Source organism: Takifugu rubripes, chromosome 1, assembly GCF_901000725.2.
Source record: "Takifugu rubripes chromosome 1, fTakRub1.2, whole genome shotgun sequence".
Taxonomy (NCBI): Eukaryota; Metazoa; Chordata; class Actinopteri; order Tetraodontiformes; family Tetraodontidae; genus Takifugu; species Takifugu rubripes.
This window is the reverse complement of record NC_042285.1, coordinates 3,656,092-3,673,556: the sequence shown is the minus strand read 5'-3', so window position 1 is coordinate 3,673,556 and position 17,465 is coordinate 3,656,092. Positions and strand designations below refer to the sequence as shown.

General features: G+C 43.6%; 3 protein-coding genes, 1 long non-coding RNA gene and 1 pseudogene across 5 annotated transcripts; 3 read left to right on the top strand and 2 right to left on the bottom strand.

Moving 5' to 3' along the window:
* Window positions 1-111: 111 nt before the first annotated feature.
* On the top strand, window positions 112-3,230 carry bbs1 (Bardet-Biedl syndrome 1). The gene is made up of 7 exons (XM_003961209.3): window positions 112-342; window positions 557-947; window positions 1,151-1,333; window positions 1,406-1,537; window positions 1,675-1,781; window positions 1,854-1,974; window positions 2,162-3,230. The coding sequence occupies exons 2-7, from the start codon at window positions 579-581 to the stop codon at window positions 2,990-2,992; spliced, it is 1,743 nt and encodes a 580-aa protein (XP_003961258.2). The 5' UTR covers window positions 112-342; window positions 557-578; the 3' UTR covers window positions 2,993-3,230.
* A 158-nt stretch (window positions 3,231-3,388) lies between these two features.
* lect2.1 (leukocyte cell derived chemotaxin 2, tandem duplicate 1) lies at window positions 3,389-5,043 on the top strand. The gene is made up of 4 exons (XM_003961142.3): window positions 3,389-3,545; window positions 4,165-4,276; window positions 4,361-4,512; window positions 4,776-5,043. Exons 1-4 carry the CDS (start codon window positions 3,521-3,523, stop codon window positions 4,940-4,942), a joined length of 456 nt encoding a protein of 151 aa, XP_003961191.1. The 5' UTR covers window positions 3,389-3,520; the 3' UTR covers window positions 4,943-5,043.
* Window positions 5,044-5,397: 354 nt separating this feature from the next.
* On the bottom strand, window positions 5,398-6,918 carry LOC115251381 (uncharacterized). 2 transcript variants are annotated; one of them, XR_003889917.1, is made up of 4 exons: window positions 6,296-6,918; window positions 6,020-6,193; window positions 5,856-5,891; window positions 5,398-5,748 (listed from the first exon to the last, which is right to left on the bottom strand). It is a non-coding gene; the product is annotated as an uncharacterized lncRNA (long non-coding RNA). The 2 variants fall into 2 exon arrangements; XR_003889916.1 differs by lacking the exon at window positions 6,020-6,193.
* On the top strand, window positions 5,507-11,488 carry asah2 (N-acylsphingosine amidohydrolase 2). The gene is made up of 21 exons (XM_003961208.3): window positions 5,507-5,604; window positions 6,042-6,154; window positions 6,246-6,349; window positions 6,948-7,091; window positions 7,216-7,392; window positions 7,523-7,650; window positions 7,723-7,800; window positions 7,876-7,996; window positions 8,106-8,231; window positions 8,424-8,510; window positions 8,727-8,831; window positions 8,979-9,060; window positions 9,134-9,249; window positions 9,348-9,442; window positions 9,966-10,005; window positions 10,105-10,203; window positions 10,282-10,377; window positions 10,554-10,700; window positions 10,789-10,845; window positions 10,934-11,022; window positions 11,088-11,488. Exons 2-21 carry the CDS (start codon window positions 6,043-6,045, stop codon window positions 11,338-11,340), a joined length of 2,256 nt encoding a protein of 751 aa, XP_003961257.1. The 5' UTR covers window positions 5,507-5,604; window position 6,042; the 3' UTR covers window positions 11,341-11,488.
* A 157-nt stretch (window positions 11,489-11,645) lies between these two features.
* Window positions 11,646-13,059, bottom strand: LOC115251504 (ficolin-2-like; annotated as a pseudogene).
* Between the last annotated feature and the right edge of the window lie 4,406 nt (window positions 13,060-17,465).

The window sequence follows — 17,465 nt, the reverse complement described above, 5'->3', positions numbered from 1 at the left end:
AATATGCTTTAGTAACTAGCACAATGCTGTACATTACAGGGGCATTTTTAGAGTTTTTCCAACTCAGTTTGGATTTCTTTAAAATAAATAAATAAACGTGTGTTAAATAACTGCACATGCGCAGAAGTGATACGGAGCGGTTTGAGTTCCGGGTGCAAATCTGGCGCTGACAGGATTACTGTATTATGTGCTTAGATTGAGAAGCTAGCGTCTTAACACTTTATCTGGAATAAATCTGACAATAAACCTTGGTTGGTTTTGGTTTTTTTGTAACGATTCACTTGTGAAAGGTGCGCGTTACAGGCAAATAGAGGTCGTTACGACTCCGTTTCCCTGACAACGGTGAGTAGCTTCATTGTGACAACAGAGAAGACTGTGGATTAAAACGTGCTGTTGACGCTTGTACAGACATTAAATTAACAACAACATAGTGCTACCATAAACGTTATTTTACTATTTGCGATTACTGGTGATTTTATTAAAATATTGTTCTGCGTAAATTCGGACTTGTTATACTCGTTCAGGACATAATCTCTTTAATAACTGATTGTCACAGGTTACCATCTACCCTGGTGATCATGGAGTTAAGCAGTGATGCTGGGAAGTGGCTGGATGCTCATTACGATCCCGTGGCAGGCCTGTACACCTTCTCGCCGTGCATGGACCTGGCAGATCTGAATGGGGATGGGGAGAACCGGCTCCTGGTAGGGGACCTAGGGTCTGGTTCCTTGGGGATGAAGCTAAAAGTGTACCGCGGCACAGCACTAAGCAGTGAGAGCGCCCTGCTGGATTTGCCAACCGGTCTGGTCTCTTTCTTCATGGACCTGCACGAGCCACGCGTCCCCGCTGTCGCTGTAGCATCTGGACCTTGTGTGTATATCTACAAAAACCTGCGGCCATATTTCAAGTTCACATTGCCAGGCTTGGACGTGAACAGCCTGGAGCAGGTCTGAGCTCTCATCTTAATGTTCTATTGCTTTTATTTTTGGCTGCCAACTCACATTTTATTCCTTAAATATCTGCGTGTTTCTTCAGGCTGGTTCAGAGTGGCCACTTTTATTGTTTTCGCTGTGCAGTAGCTGTGTCAATTTTATAGATTTATTTCAGATTTTCTGAAGGGTGTGTTGTTCATTGTGCTCTGATTGATCAGGACGTGTGGCAGCAGGCGAGGGAGGGGCAGATTGACCCTCTGTCTCTGAAGGAGATGTTGGAGAGCATCAGGAATAAGGCTGATGTCCCTCTGTCTGTCCGCTCGCTCAGCTTCCTGTCGTTGGAGCCCAGTGAAATGGACGAGTTTGTCCAACTGCACAAACAGCAGCCGGTAAAACGGCAGGTAAAGCTTGCAGCTCGATGTTATGCGGGAACATTGAGGAATGTGGTGTTCAGAAGGTCATGTGCCTTTTAGACCGTCATCACTTGCATCCAGACTCTGAAAAAGAGTACCAGCGATGACGACGGTGTCAGCTGTCTGGTGATTGGAACCGAAAGTTGCCACGTCTACGTCCTCGACCCCGAAGCCTTTATCATCTTGTCCAAGGTGAGATCAGCTAGTTGAAGAACTGCTAACTTTGTGTGGTTACAGTTTTTTTCAGCTGACAGGCAAATAAGAGGGTGTTTGGGTCAGGCTAGTGTCCTGGGGACTCAAACCTGTCAACAAGTCTGGTGCTGTTGCAGATGGTGTTGCCCTCCGCTCCCACAATGATGAACGTAACGGGTCAGTATGATGTGGAGTTTCGTGTCACAGTGGCATGCCGCAACGGCAGCATCTACGTCCTGCGCAGGTGAGGCGGTACTGCTCAGTGACTCCGGTTCAGTAAGTTATCCAGCGGACTAATGTATTTCATGTCCCACAGGGAATCAGAAAAACCCAAGTATTGCATTGAGCTTTCATCTCATCCAGTCGGCCTGGTCCGAGTCGGGAAGAACCTGGTAGTTGGCGGCAATGACGAGAGCCTACATGGCTTCACACAGAAGGTACAACATCACAGGCCACTCTGTGTTCTCACCCATGTGTTGCCAATGATCACGGATTAAAAAAGATATGTCCTCACTTCTGTACTTGTTTGTATGCTTGTTGATCTGGTGCTGATGCTGTTGTTAGGTCTCAGAGGACCCCGACTGAAGGATCCAGGTCATATACTCTGTTTATTTTTTCTCTCAGGGGAAGAAACTATGGAAAATAAGCCTCCCTGCTCCCATTACTACCATGGCAACCATGGACCTTCCCACCAGGGGTTTTCAGGCGGTTCTGGTGGGTCTGGCCAACTGTGAGGTGCATTTATACCGTGACAAGAACCTGCTGAGTACCATCAGGACGCCTGATGCCGTTACCAGCATCTGCTTTGGACGGTATGGTCGTGAGGATGGAACCCTCATCATGGCCACTAAGGGAGGAGGCCTACTGGTGAAGATCCTAAAGAGAACTGCAGCCTTCGAGGACAAGGACAGCACCCCTGGTCCGCCCCTGACGCAGAGCGTCCGTTTGAACACACATAAGAAGACAAAGCTGTACGTGGACCAGATGATGCGGGAGCGGGAGAGCGGCACAGTTATGCACCGTGCCTTCCAAATGGACCTGAGCCGCCTGCGACTGGCCACTGCCAAAGCCTACTTAAAGGCTCTGGAGTCCAGTTTGACACCCATGTCCTCCAGTCTCAGCGAGCCTCTCAAGATGAACGCTGTGGTGCAGGGATTGGGCCCATCTTTCAAGCTGACCCTGAATATACAGAACACAGCGGCGTGTCGGCCAGTCATGAACCTGGCCATCAGCATCTTGTACGATGAGACCCTCTATAAGATGAGGACCTCCTACATGAGGATCCCCCTGCTGGTCCCTGGACTTGTCTACCCCATTGAGACCTTTGTGGAGTGCACCAGCGACCGGGGCATCTCTGACATCATAAAAGTGTTTGTCCTGCACGAGGGGAAAAGCTCGCCACTGCTGACTGCCCACATCAACATGCCCATCAGCGAGGGACTGATGCTGGGCTGAGAAGATCTCAGCTCCTCAGAGAACCTCACTAGCGCCACCTATGGGATATAGCTGTTGCAGCAGCGGACAGTTGAACTTGGGACAGGAATAAAAAGGGTCAAACATGACTCAAGTTATGTAGAGAAATATTTTAATATAATTTAAAGACCATCAGTTTGTCGAATCTTTTTTCAGAGCAAGTTTTCAGTATTTTCTTAGCGATGTGCTCAAGCGAATAAAAAAGGAGTTTGTGACTTTCACCTTGTGTCAGCATTGGATTAAATAGCAGTGCTCTTTGTTTAATTTTTGCAAAACATGTTTTAGAGGTAGACGGCAGGTCACTTACTGCAGGTTCCTCCCTTTGTAATAACACAATCGCCACCAGTTGCACTTCAGCTACCTTCCTGATTACAAAACGTCATATTTACTTAGTAGCTGTTCCTTCCATCACACTGGACTTTCCCTTGTAACGAAAGAGGAACACTGGCTTTTATAAAAGCTGCAGGGAGGAAAGACCCACAGAAAGGTTTGGAAGAAACAGCATTCAGGATGAGACAAATCCTCGTTCTGCTGGGTGAGACACTTAAAATTTTTGGATTAAGCCTTAGATTTATGCAAGATTAACAGTTCTTTCAACAGCTCAAACTAAATGTGTGTTGCAATCAGTGGTCAGAGGTGAAATTTCTCCATCTGAAGCTCCAAATGTATTCCTCTAAATCAGTGATTCTTAACCTTGCTGGAGGTACTGAATCCCACCAGTTTCATATTCAACGAACCCTTCTTTGTTGTGAACGTTGTGATTTTTTTTCAAATTCTAAATCAACCGTGCGTGAACAAAACTGTTCAGACGTGATTTTCACACAAAAACATGCGACCAGGTAAGCAACTGCGTACGATGGCGTGGCCTTTTCATCGAATCTGGCTTTCTTCGCCTCGAGTTCAGCAAACATTGTGTTCTTGATTTCCCCCAGCTCCATGCAGCTTAAGGAAGTGTTTCTTTAGTTTTGTCGCTGCTAGACTAGTAATGCCAAACCCCTGAGAATGACTCACCTGGTACGATCGAACCCAGGTTAAAAAACACTGCTCTAAATAATCAGAAACAACCAAAAAATCCATTTTGACACAATGTATGGATTCACTGTGTGTGCGTGTGTGTGTGTGTGTGTGTGTGTGCGCGCGCGGCGTATGTGTAGCTCTGGTGTGTCTTTGTGATGCTGTGAAGTTTGGACGGCTATGTGAAGGAAACCCCACCAACCAGAGGAGGACCTCAGACCGCTGGGGTCAAGGGCAGTACGGGGCCAGACGGTAACAAGACAGTAAAATGGCCCGATGGTGATTTACACAAAACCCAAACTGAATGTTTCTGATGGAATATCTGCTGCATTTCAGTGGAGACCGAACTCACAAAGGTCTGGATATCGTGTGCAGTGATGGCGCCGTCGTCTATGCTCCATTTGATGTGACACTCAATGGACGGGTTATTGTCTACACCGACCCCGCGAAGAAGGCCATCAACGACGGCATCAACCTGAGAGGAGAAAGTCCGTTCACGCTCACTAGCTTTAGCCTCCGCCTGTTAGCATGTCACCTGTTAGCTGTAGTCTCATGCTGTAGTTAGCATGCAACAGCCACAGCTGAAATTCTGTGACTTTCTGAAGAGGTCTGTGAACAGCTTGTGCCATTAGATGAACTGTGATTTTGTTTGGGGTGTTTCATCCGTAATCTCATTCACATTTGTTCTCCCAGGCAGATGTCACCATTCCTGATATCCCAATGGTTTTGTTTTTATTATCTCCCCCTGCAGATCTCTGTTTCAAGCTGTTCTACGTCCGTCCTGATAAAGTCTCTGGGACGCTGAGGAAGGGCGAACGGATCGGGGTCCTGCTGCCCATGCAGACCGTCTACCCTGGAATAACTTCACACGTGCATGTGCAGATGTGCGACAAATCTGACCCCACAGGATATTTCTGATGAGCTGAAGAGGCAACATAACCAATGGCACTCTGGTGTTGTCCTGAAGCTCGCAGCTTCATTCATTCTTGCATTCTTTAATAAAAGCAAAAGCAAAAGTGTTTTTTTCCTCTCTTCATTTATACTGAGAAGATACGCAACTAAAAACAGACATAAGGCAAAATATGAACAAGATAAACAGAATATTAATCTACGCCACTTAAATTAGCAACTGTCAATACTTTTCTTTTTCCTTTAATCAGCATCAAATAACATTGTAAACCAAATTTTGAAGCTGTTTGTGAATTATTTAATGTTACAATATCAGAATAACTCTGTGTCTCGGTTTCAGATACAGTTATTATGTTTTTTAAATCTATCTGACAATATCTGACAATTGACATTCATTCATTCATCTCTGGACTCACTAACTGACCCCTGAACACTTTTGGAGGAAAAATGAGGCGAATGTTCACACTCTGCATGGGGATTTAATAAAGCAGAATAAATAAATGGCAAAGCTTTAAAGTGGATTGTTTTTCTTATGTAATGATCAATTCATAATCAATAACCCGTGTGAGAGTCGGGAGAGCAACCTTTGGAGTGAGAAACTTTATCAGGTAGATAAAGACACCTGAGATCAGTTTGAGTCAACACAACGACGCTCTGTCTCCATGATAAAGGTGAGTAGGATCCACAGCATTATTTCATGTCTCAACTCTCGTTCCTCTCGTTCCTCTGCAACGAATCAATGATGGTGATGATGGTGATGGTGCTGCGGAGCCTCTTATCTGAGAGGCCAAACATATCCCTTGTTATTTTGAGTGCTGTAATCACAAAAAATGGTGTAAAATTATTTCTGTCGATGTTTTTTCGCCATTTGTCATGGTTGAGGTTCATGCTCGCTTTCCACAAGCGACCTTGAAGTGCTTACTTTCTTTCGAAATCATTAATGGATCAGATCCAGAAGCTGTGAAATCAAAAGAAACAGGGGGGATCATTTCAGACAGAGTGTAAATGGGTGGAAGAGAGAAGGCAACATTAAGGAAAAAGTTCAACGTGCCACCAGAAACATGTTTAAACAGCAAGAACACACACTTCTGCCTTTCCCCACCCACAGCATGGCACGCAAGAAGACAGTGAGCTGTGGTGCCGTGGCCATCCTGGTAGTCCTTGTGACTGGAGGGATTGTGACACTCATCACCCTGATGTTCACCAGGAATACAGCCCCAGGTAAAAAGAAGCACGCTCTAACAACAGCAAGTCAGATGTCTGCAGATGGCAAGTCAAAGAGTTCACTTTTGTACTTCTGTCTTTCTGACAGGGCTGGAGTCAACGCCTGTGCCCAGCCAAGAGACAGAACATAAACCATACCTGATCGGCGTGGGCCGAGCTGACTGTACCGGACCCCCGGCCGAAATACCTTTGGTCAGTAGAGGAACGCATGAGCAGCCTCCCTTTGGTCCACAGCTTGAGTTGTGATGGCCACAGGCAGCTGATGGCCTGTGTAGAGCACAGCTCGCAAGGTCTACTTCAGACAGCTTTCGGTTCCTGACTAATTCTTCAACATTGCGGACAGTAAAGTACCTGTTGTGTCCTAAAATTACACAGTGTGGAGTGTAGGCTCATGCCGGTCTAGGTTAGGAAATAAGAAAACCTTTAGTGAGGAACGAACTTTGTTTAGCCTATCAGGCGTGTGTTTCCTGAAATGTGATTTTAATCTGCAGCAAAATCCAATTGTGCTGTTCAAGTGTGGGTTTGCTGATAATCTTTACGGTCTCTGTCGTAATCAAAGACACCAAACTGATAGAACTGATGTATAACCCCACAGAGTCCTGTTATTGTCCTATCTTTATGACTGCTGATAGGCTTGAAATACCTATTTGTGATCATCAAGGACAAATCCAGGGCAGCATCTCTTTGCAGACAATGCGTCCCTTCATCTGGACAAACAAGAGGACTAAAAACGACAGAACTCATCATTCAAATGATACAGCTTTATCTGCCATGTTACAATCTTTTTCAGATGGGCTACGCTAACACTAAGCAGACAGGTGCAGGCATACACACTCGCCTGTACAGCCGAGCCTTCATCATTGACGATGGCAGGAAGAGAGTCGTGTTTGTTACTGCAGATGTGGGGATGGTTTCACAACGGCTACGACTGGAGGTGAAAAACAGTAGACTGCTAGACGTGCTAACAGTAGACCAGTGAAGCTAAGGAGCTTATGCTGAACTCTAAACAGGAAGTGATGCAGAAGTGACATAATACTTACCCAAAACAATGTGTGCAGGTGTTGAACGCGCTGAAGGCAAAATATGGCAACTTGTATCGTCAAGACAACGTTGTTCTCAGTGGGACACACACACACTGTGGACTAGCTGGGTATTTCCAGTACACCCTGTTCATGATCACCAGTAAAGGTTACATCAAAGAATCCGTCCAGCCACTAGTTAATGGCATTGTCAAGGTTTGTCACTTTCTTTGATCAACATCTATTAAGATCTATGTTATAATTTGGTGTCCAGTTTTTACAATGTTCAATAAGACATCCAGCTGAATAAAACCACATGTTCATACAGATTTGACCTTTTCTCCAGAGTATAGATATAGCCCACAACAACACGAAGCCTGGCAGGATCTACAGGAGCAGAGGAGATCTGGAAGGCAACAGTGTCAACAGGAGTCCTCACTCATACATGAACAATCCAGAAGAGGAGAGAAACAGGTACGTCACTTTACAGGCCTTTACTGGACATGCACTCCACTGATGTAAAGACATTGTAAATGGTGCCTTCAGGTACAAGTGGAACACAGATAAGCAAGTGCTGGTGTTGAAGTTCACAGATCTAGATGGAAATGGGATTGGTATGCTAAGGTAAAAAACAAAGGGTGGTTCAGATTGCTTTCCCGAATCATAAATTATGTATTCACTTCTTCCTTTTTCTGAAAGCTGGTTCGCTGTTCATGCTGTTAGCATGAATTACACTAACCGCATGGTGAGTAGTGACAACATGGGCTATGCGTCTTACCTGATGGAGCAGGACAAGAACCCTGGAGAGCTTCCTGGACATGTAAAAACAACACATGAACATTCCACACCTGAAACACCTGAATATCAGATGGACAAAAGGAAATAACGATAAATATTGTGCATGCGTGCGTGCGTGTGCGTGTGATCAGGGAGGCTTTGTCGCTGGATTCTCCTCTAGCAACCTTGGTGATGTTAGTCCAAACACAAAAGGACCTCACTGTGTGAACACCGGACTGCCCTGTGATTACCTGAACAGTTCCTGTCCTGTAGGAGGGGTAAATACATCAACTAAACTTGAATCTAACCTTAAATCCAAGTCTAAACCCCTTGAATAGCCTAGATGCTGTGATAACCAAACGAATGTCTTCACAAATGTTCTGAAAAAGGTATTCTAAAGCCGAAAATGTCAACTCTGTGTGTGTGTGTGTGTGTGTGTGTGTGCGTGCGTGCGTGCGTGTGTTGGCTAGACAAAGATGTGTCAGTCATCTGGACCAGGAGAAGACATGTTTGAAAGCACGAGGATCATCGCACACAACATCTACCAGAAAGCCAAGGTACCTGCAATACCACCTGGCACCTAAGGTGGCAGCAAACCAACTAGGGCAACTATTCATCAATTATCTAAAGTTAAAAATCAATCCCATGTGATGTAGCTTATGTTTAAATAAACCTAGCTCAGTGGGGCATGGACATCAAGATGATTCTGACCGTAGGAATCACAGGAATCAACTGTTAATTTAATGATGATGTGTGTCTGCTGCCCCCTGCAGGAGCTGTATGTTAATGCAAAGGAAGAGGTCACTGGTTTCCTTCATTCTGCTCACCAGTGGGTCGACATGACCAACGTCACGATCCAGATCAACAGCACACACACGGTTTGTATTGTAGAATCAGTGAACTCATCACAGACTCCAAACTAATATGACAGCAAATTATCCACAGGCTATAGATAAGGGTCATGATGATGTGTACCTTCTAAAATTGCTAAAAGCTTTGTCCTTTTGTGCTCGTGTGTCTCTCAGGTGAGCACATGTAAACCAGCTCTGGGTCACAGTTTCGCAGCAGGTACCACAGATGGAGGAGGAGACCTGAACTTCACTCAAGGTGATTCTGGTTCTGTTGTGATTCAGATGTCAGAGGGCTAGGGTTCGAAGCTTTTCTGTCTGTCTTTCTGCAGGATCTGTGGAAGGTGACCCCTTCTGGGATGGCATCAGAGATGTTATCGTGGGAAAACCATCCAACGAGACACAGGAATGTCATCACCCGAAGCCAATTCTGTTTAGCACTGGGGAGGTACAGGCGACACATCAGCTGTAAAAATCACTGAATGGAAAATGATCAAGAACATGAATTTAACTCCCCATTTTGTGTGTGTTCGTGTGTATGTGTAGATGAACTGGCCATTGCCTTGGCATCCTAAGATCATAGATGTTCAGATCATCACCATCGGCTCTGTCGCTGTGGTCGCTGTTCCTGGCGAGATCACGTAATATTATTTATAAAAGCCCCTACTGTTATTGATGGCTTTAACGTTATACGTGACGAATAATCGATTATAATAATTTATCTGTGTTTTTTTAGCTGGTGATAGTGCTGTTTCGTTAGGTTAAACACAGGAAGTCAATGAATGACACAAGTACCCACAGTTTGAAATTATACCAGATATTTTCTACTTTTCATTGTGGTAATGGGTGGTTACATTTAAATGGACTTTACTGAACTTCAGTGGGAAGAAAAATACTTTGTTTAGTGTGTGTTTGTTTTGTTTCTCACATCTTATGGGTGCTGTTCTTCTCCACCCATCAAATAAAGCATTAAAGTATACGTTCCTGTCTGCCTGTGCTAATTGTAATTCGATTGATAGCATAAATCTTAAGGTCGCTAGATGGTTCCAAATCTGTTGAACCTTTAATGTTCTCAGTGCCATTAAATTATTGGTAACATTGTAAATGATCAGAAGTTAATTGGTGGTACAACCTAACCAACTGCTCTGATCTGAATGTGAACAGAACCATGTCAGGGAGGAGGTTACGTGAGAGTGTGAAACAGGTAAGATGGAGCTTAAACCCACGCACAGACATACCTATGCACATCTAATCCCACCAGCAGGGACTCAAGTAACCATATGTGTGTGTGTGTGTGTGCCAGGAACTTCAGTCCGAGGGTGCGTTCAGGGATGTAGAGGTGGTAATCGCCGGTCTGAGTAATGTTTACACTCATTACATCACCACATTCGAGGAATACCAGGTACACACTGCTATGATCTACCAGTCAGTTATCCATAGTAATAGTGCCAACAGCACCATGTGACCTGTTGCTTTTCAGGTGCAACGATATGAAGGTGCCTCAACCATCTTTGGGCCGCACACTCTAAGCGCATACCTGCAGAAGTACAGAGGACTGGCCAGAGCCATTGCACAGGCAGGTTTGACACTGCTGGCCAATCTTGCTTATGTTTAGCACAATCTAGAATACGCTAAGACACGTTCAAGTGGACCCTCAAAACACACTCCAGAGCAACCAAAAAAGTTGGGCTTTTGTGTTACTGTTAGCTCACTTTATAGGTGGTGATGATATGGTCCTGTCCTCCTTTTCAGGACAATGTGTCAGAGCTGCCCACGGGCCCCCAGCCACCATTCTTTAAGAAACTTTTCAACCTTATGACGGCAGCAGGGGTTGACAGGAAGCCTGAGAACAGTAGTTTTGGCGACGTTGTGCAGCAGGTTTATCCGGTATACAGACAGGTAGGATTGTGTGCTCCTCAGGGTTCAGCATTCAGATCTCAGTGTTTTCAGCCTGAAGACGCCACTAATATTTGGTTATGTGCCACAGGGAGATGTTGTGTCCATCACATTCATTGCAGGAAACCCAAGACACTCTGGAGACATCGTAAGAATAGAAAAAAAAATTTTGTGTTTGACTTGTCTTTCAGGTTAACATTCTGTTTAACATCCATGTTTTTCTTCTACCTTTTTAGAGAGATAAAACCTTTGTTACAGTGGAGATATATGACAATAGGACAGACACCTGGAAGACTGTCCACACTGATGCATCTTGGGAGACCAGGTAGATCATTGTGCTGCGTTTACATCTGTTATGAGGCAGACTGCTGACGTGGGTTCTTGTGGCAGGTTCCATTGGTTGAAGGGTTCAAACCGGCAGAGTAACTCCACAGTCGAATGGTACATTCCACCATCAGCTGCCAGTGGATTTTACAGGATCAAACACTTTGGTCACTTCAAGCAATTGAAAGCCCTGCGGCCAGTCATCACGCCATATGAGGGCACGTCAGATGTCTTCAGTGTTACCGGAAGTTTTTACTCTCAACGATATTATGAGGCAGAGCTGAGGATGCAAAAGAAAGAGAGAATGAGTTATTACTGATGTGATGTTTTGGGTAGATGAAATTCTGAGAGTCCACTTCTCTGTTTATGAAGCAAGCGATGTAATCGCCTGTATCAAATTAATTTTAAATTATATCCACTAGTGGGACGAAAAAGCCTGTATAATAAAAATCTTACATTTGAAGTGTAATTTTTCTATGTCTGTGGCATCAGGTTAATTTTCTTCCTGAGTAAATGTATTTATGGATGATGAATTATTGATAATTAGTTAACAATCTTTCAATCAATATGCTCATTGAGGAGCAAGGCTGATGACCATAAGTTATCATGTTCTTCCTTTATTCGTCATCTAAAAGATTGCTTCACTGCCTGAAGAATCAAGGTAAAGACATCTAATTAACATTTTAGGATTTTCTTTTCATTTCTTAGCTTGGTGGGATGATTTCTTTAATACTTTAAATCAGAAATCAAAATGTTATAATTGTTATTATCTTGTTTATTGGCGATAGTAGAATAATCCTTTACCAGTCTGCAGAGAGAAGAAAGTTTTTTTTTTTTTAAAAATAAGAGAGAGATCATCATGATGTATTTCTTCAGTGAGTAGTCATGACCCTTCCAAGGCTGCCAGCTGACCCCAACAGCGTAAAGAGCGATACACCCTGTTGGGGTTTGTACGATGACATTTATTGTACCAGAAGGTACAGGAATTTTCTGGCACAGTTGACCTTGTCTGCACGGTCGTTGTCTCTGTAACTTGTCTCTGTAACAGCAGCTGCTTTAAAAGACTGGGTAGCCTAAAAAATTGTGATGTTCTTCAGCCTATGACAGTGTTATTTCAATAACCTGCTCCTCCGTCAGAAAATCCACCAACAATCAACTCTCATCACCAACAGCCAAGGAACCATAGTGAGCAAACACAGTGTTCCCTTCAAAGTCCTCCAGCACCACTCGGAGCTCGTGCTTTCTACTACTCGTCATGTGGTGGATGTTGTCGAGACCTACACATGCACAGGCACACACCTCATATTATAGATTTGGATAGGTTCAATGAAGTGAACCTACAACATGGATGAGACGACTGAGATACTCACCGATCCAGTGCTCTGAATCAGACTTGCCAAAGCCAACCTTATAATACTTCCAGGGTCTGTAGAAGTTGACTGTTCCATCTAATATACTGCTAATCACCTGAAGAACAACATGGGACATAGGATTCTTCCTTTTGTTCACGGTTTGGAGTGTTCTGACGGAGCCATGTTTAGGATACTCACAGTCCAGCCTCCATTATCAGTTTTCATGTCGCTGAAAACCTAAAAGCAACACAAAATGGATAGAAAGAGAAATGGAATGTTTTTTGTACAAACTGTCAGAGGTTGACTGATGTGTGGATGTAGTGACATGACTTTGGTGGATGGTAGGAAACTTATGAAAATTACCATCGAGTCTGAGCTGCTTTGAGAAAGAATGATGGGGTAGATTCCGCCGGGACTGTCAGTGATCTCAGGCCTGGGAACTAATTGACCACTGGCCAGTCTTGGGGCCACGAGGAAGAGGGATGAGCGATCCCTGCCACAGAACCAATTAAACTGATATTTGAATCACACAGCTAACTGATGGTTTCAAAGCAATCTTCCCAAAACCAGCAACTGGGACTCCCCACTTTACCTTCATGGTGGAATTTGGGGTGAAAGCAGAACTGCAGATTCAGGGGTGTGATTCTCTGGAAACATAGTGGGACATTTTTAACAAAGTCACATCCAGTAAATAACAGTAACAGATTTTAGTAACAATGAGGGTCTATGGAGAGATGGGAAACCACTTTCCGGGCGTAGTTCTACCTGCAAATCATCAAAATCAAATGTAATTTAGCTCTCTGGTACTTGCAAGAAACTGGGTCCTGGAAGGAACCTGCAAATGGAACCTAAACACAGTTGATGGTCTCACCTTCAGAGAAGAGGAACCGCTGTTTCTGTCTGTCTGACTGTTGATCTCTGCTCTTTTATGGACAGAAATGGTTCTGAATAAGCCAGCAAACACCCGAGAGCATTTATTTAGTTCAAAACAAATACTGAGTTTCACATCAAAGTCTCTTTCAACCAGAAAGTTAATCTGAAAGTAAAACTTTGGTGATAAAGTGAAGCTGCTGGAGCAACACTTTGTTGGTAGCACCTCTAGAATGGAGGCTGTTACACAATAGCAACATTGTTTGATTGGAGGCCAAAATTAATCTGAAAAGTGTCATTTGGCACTGATTCCCATAAATTCATCTTGTTTTTTTATATATATTTTATAAAGATCCTGGTGGTCCACATCTCATTCTGCTTCTCTATAGTTCCCACTGCATTAATACACATGGCCCAGAAACATTTCTAGACAAGCGACTCTGACCTTTCTGACCTGTACAGATGTGGACACTCATGTTTACCTCTATTTTATTTTTCTTCCCTTCAAATCTGTTTGCTTTTGTTTATGTTCTTTTCTGCTGTAAATGCTCTGTTGTTCTTAGCTAAAACCATTGATTCGATAGAATTTTTTATCATTTGATTTTAGTTTATGTTAAGTAACAAAATAGCAAAAATAAAAACTGTGTAACAAATCAGCAAAACAATATTAGCTTTATGTTGGGCAGAGATGTGATTGTGCTCAAAAAGGAAGTAGGATGAAGTAAATTTTATACAAAAAAAATATTTTAAAAAACCCATCAATTTATTTATAAATAAATTGAGTGTTTTAATTTTTAAGTTGAGTGCTGTTAGTTATACATTTTATGGCTCTTTTTTGAAGGATAAATATTGGGTCTGCGTTTGTTTTGTATGTGTTATTTCATACAATATAGATTCTAGATTAGATTCTAGACACTAGATTATGTATGGGAGTAGGGAGGAGCGGTATAATGTGCATGTCACTTTTTTATTTAGGATTTCTTTGATTTTTAGCATTTTTATTGTCACATAAATTCTAAGTGTCTTCCAACATAATTTACTCTCTTTTATTTGTCCTGGAAATTTGATTTCATTTAAAAATTTAATTTCTATACAATTTATCCCGAGTTCCGTGTTTGCAGAACTTGCTTGATTTTTAAATATTATAAATTTAGTCTTAGATTTAGTGTTTATTTAAATAATTAGGCTCTGTTGGGATTTCTGGTTTGTGTCTATCTTTGGCCTGCAGGGTGTGGTGTTGAGCACAATTGGGTGCAGCTGGCACTGCAGGCGGGCACACCCCTAAGCAGGTTGTGCCTGCCTGTCAGTGCCGGGGTGTCTGTTCGTGTAGGGAATGTGTTTGTCTAGTGTGGGTGTTTGTTCGGGTTCCTTGGTGTTGGTAGGGTGTCTGTTTGCGGTGAAGCTGTTTGGTCGCTTCCCCTGTTGTGTGTTGGTGCTCTGCGTCTCCTGGAGGGTTGCTCCTGTTCCCGTGCTCCTGGTTTCCCTGGAGGACCGCTCCTGCTCCCCTTGCAGCCTAGGAGGACTGCCTCTGCCTTCAGTGTCTCAGGGCACTTTTGTGTGGTGAGCGTGTCGCGCCAGGCTCCCGAGTCCTCGCCGGTCCTAGGGGACTGCTGCGGATTGAGGACCCACCGGTGTTCCGAGTTTCCCGCAGTCCAGGGGGACTGCGTATGGTTGGGGACTCGCCAATGGACCTGTGACGGGCGGACGCTGCCTCCCGATCCCCTGCGGTCCAGGAGGACTATTTCTGTCATCAATGTGTGCTCCCCTTCCCTGTAAATAAAGCTTTTGACCACTCCACCACTGTGTCCTGGCCTGCGTTCGGGTCCTCTACCACCACGTAACAGGCTCTTCAGTTTCAGTAATTCGTACAACCACCGGATCCAAGAGGTGTTCCGGTTGTCCCCATAGCAGTTAATATTTGTGTCATATGCAAATCAAGGTCTTTTAAATATTTCAGATATTGGAAACCTCAAATATATTGTTTGTGTCCATAAATAAAGTAATAGTCTCAACACAGCCTTGGGAAGCGCCACATTCGATTTTCAGTGATTGTCACAGCCCCTTTTCCCCAGTTCCCTCCTGTCCCAGTACTTTTCCACTGCCCTGCTCACGCCACACCCTCTGATCACCACACCTGCTCTCAGTCACTGATCACACACCTGCGCTCAGTCACTGATCACACACCTGCCCTCACTCATCAATCAGCTCACCTACCAGTGTATATATTCTCCAGCCTCACACTCACTCAGTGCCAGATTGTTCTTCTGCTTTCATGTGAGACTCTCCAGCGTTGTTTCCCTGCCGGATTACCCGTTACCGACCCTGCCTGTCTTCGTTCTGCCTGCCTTGCCTGTTCCCCGGACAACCTACCTGTTTTCTGCCCCTGACTACGACTTCTGCCTCAGCGTCTCTGGTTCCTGTCTGCTCACCTGGTTTAGACTTCTCCGCCCGGCTCGGACTTCGCTGCTGCTCGTCCCACTCCCCGAGCCTGCAACCCATAGACTTTGTGCGGGCCCAGAGCCTGAAGAACGGACTATTTCCTGTGTTTCCTGGTCTGCCTGAGTTCCTGTTTGCCCGTGTGTTAATAAAAGTCATTACTACGGTCCAGCTTTCCAGAGTGCTGCATTTGGGTCCTAACTGCACCCGTCACAGTGATAATGATTTCTTATCCTTAAATCCTGAATTTCTATGAATTATTTATGTCTGTCCTGTTGCTGTGGTCTGCAGAACCTGGACCTGTAAATCTTCTTCCTTGTCACTCAGACTTGGGCCATTTTTCAACAGGCATCAAGGACTGAAAATTGATGAAATATCATCAGATGGTGGAATCCTTCAGAAGGACATGTGTTCACTGTGCAGAAACAGAATTCATCTTACTGGGGTGCCTGCAGGCATTCATGATGACTCCTGGGCAGAACACCAAGCACATCCCACCGGCCGATAAAGTCAATTTTAGTCAATTATCTAAATATATTTTGGAAGCAGAAGATGATCTTACCTGAAAGACATGTTTCAAAGGGTGTCTTCCATTGGGGCATACAGCTTTTCTGCATCTAGAAACTTGATTTATTATGATTAAGACTGAGAAAATATATCAAATACCAAGGCAGATAACACGGCTAATTAGCTAAAGTTAGACAGTTTCACACATAGCACAGCTGTTTATCACACTAAATTGTTTGTGATGAGGGAGAAAGGCAACAACATAAGTGATCCTGTTAAGAATAAGGAAAGACAGTGATACAGGTCCAAGTGAGGAAGGGCAACAAGCTCGTATGAATGAGGAATGATGATATCACGCACCTCCAGAATGGAGGTTATTGTGACTCAGCAATATTCTTGCATCAGAAGCCAAATTTAATATGAAAACTCTGTTAGTCACATGACACATGGTTCCAGTAATTGTTTCTCATCTACACTTCATAGACTTCTTGTTGGTCCACCATCTCCTTCATTTCCTCTCTCTGTTTCACACTACAGGCCCTTAAAAGAAGCAACATTTCCCCACAAGAGACTCTGACCCTTCTTGACCCCCGACTGTATAGATGTGGGCATTAACATTTACATGTGTTTTCTTCCCTTTTGATGTGTTCTACTCGGTTCTGCTATGCTCTGTTCTCGTATTTTGTTCAGTTCTGCTCCGTTCATCTTCTGTTCTGTTGTAAATGCTAGCTGTTCCTGACCACCTGTTGCTGTCACTGCTTTAGTCTAAATCATTGAAAAAATAGAATCTTTAGACTTCAGATTTTTGTTAATCATTGAATTAACAAAATAGCAAAAATGAAAGTAACTTTGTAACAAAACTAGTTTGTGCTGACCATACAAGAGTTCAGGTTCAGAATTAACTTAAGTTCCTTATTAAAAATAAATAAATCAAATTTCTCAAAATAAGTTTATCATAATAGGACAAGAACAACAATAGTACAACAAGAAGAAAACAAAAAGTTAGTTGGACAAATCTGATTTTTGCGGCACTTAAGAGTGTTTTTTGCTTTTGAATAATAACTGTACTGTGTGACCTACAATTGAAGTTGGATTGAAACATTTGACCGAGTCATGTTTAAGTCAAATGTGATCTTTGACCATGGAATATTTTCCTTCAAAAAAGAAAAGAATCCAGAATACTTTCCCAAAATAGTAACAGAAGTAGTGGCAACCTAGTCAGGTAGGCCGTTAGCCTCATCATCAATGATGATGATGATGATTCACCAACGCAGGAAAA

Bases quoted from the DNA above. Each gene is read 5' to 3' on its own strand.
- lect2.1 (XM_003961142.3), top strand. From the start codon at position 3,521: ATGAGACAAATCCTCGTTCTGCTGG. The intron at 3,546-4,164 runs GTGAGACACTTA...GCGTATGTGTAG, and splicing joins ACAAATCCTCGTTCTGCTGG to CTCTGGTGTGTCTTTGTGAT. The intron at 4,277-4,360 runs GTAACAAGACAG...GCTGCATTTCAG, and splicing joins GGGCAGTACGGGGCCAGACG to TGGAGACCGAACTCACAAAG.
- bbs1 (XM_003961209.3), top strand. From the start codon at position 579: ATGGAGTTAAGCAGTGATGCTGGGAAGTGGCTGGATGCTCATTACGAT. The intron at 1,334-1,405 runs GTAAAGCTTGCA...TGTGCCTTTTAG, and splicing joins AGCAGCCGGTAAAACGGCAG to ACCGTCATCACTTGCATCCA. The intron at 1,782-1,853 runs GTGAGGCGGTAC...CATGTCCCACAG, and splicing joins AGCATCTACGTCCTGCGCAG to GGAATCAGAAAAACCCAAGT.
- asah2 (XM_003961208.3), top strand. From the start codon at position 6,043: ATGGCACGCAAGAAGACAGTGAGCTGTGGTGCCGTGGCCATCCTGGTA. The intron at 9,061-9,133 runs GTGATTCTGGTT...GTCTTTCTGCAG, and splicing joins AGACCTGAACTTCACTCAAG to GATCTGTGGAAGGTGACCCC. The intron at 9,443-9,965 runs GTAATATTATTT...GAATGTGAACAG, and splicing joins GCTGTTCCTGGCGAGATCAC to AACCATGTCAGGGAGGAGGT.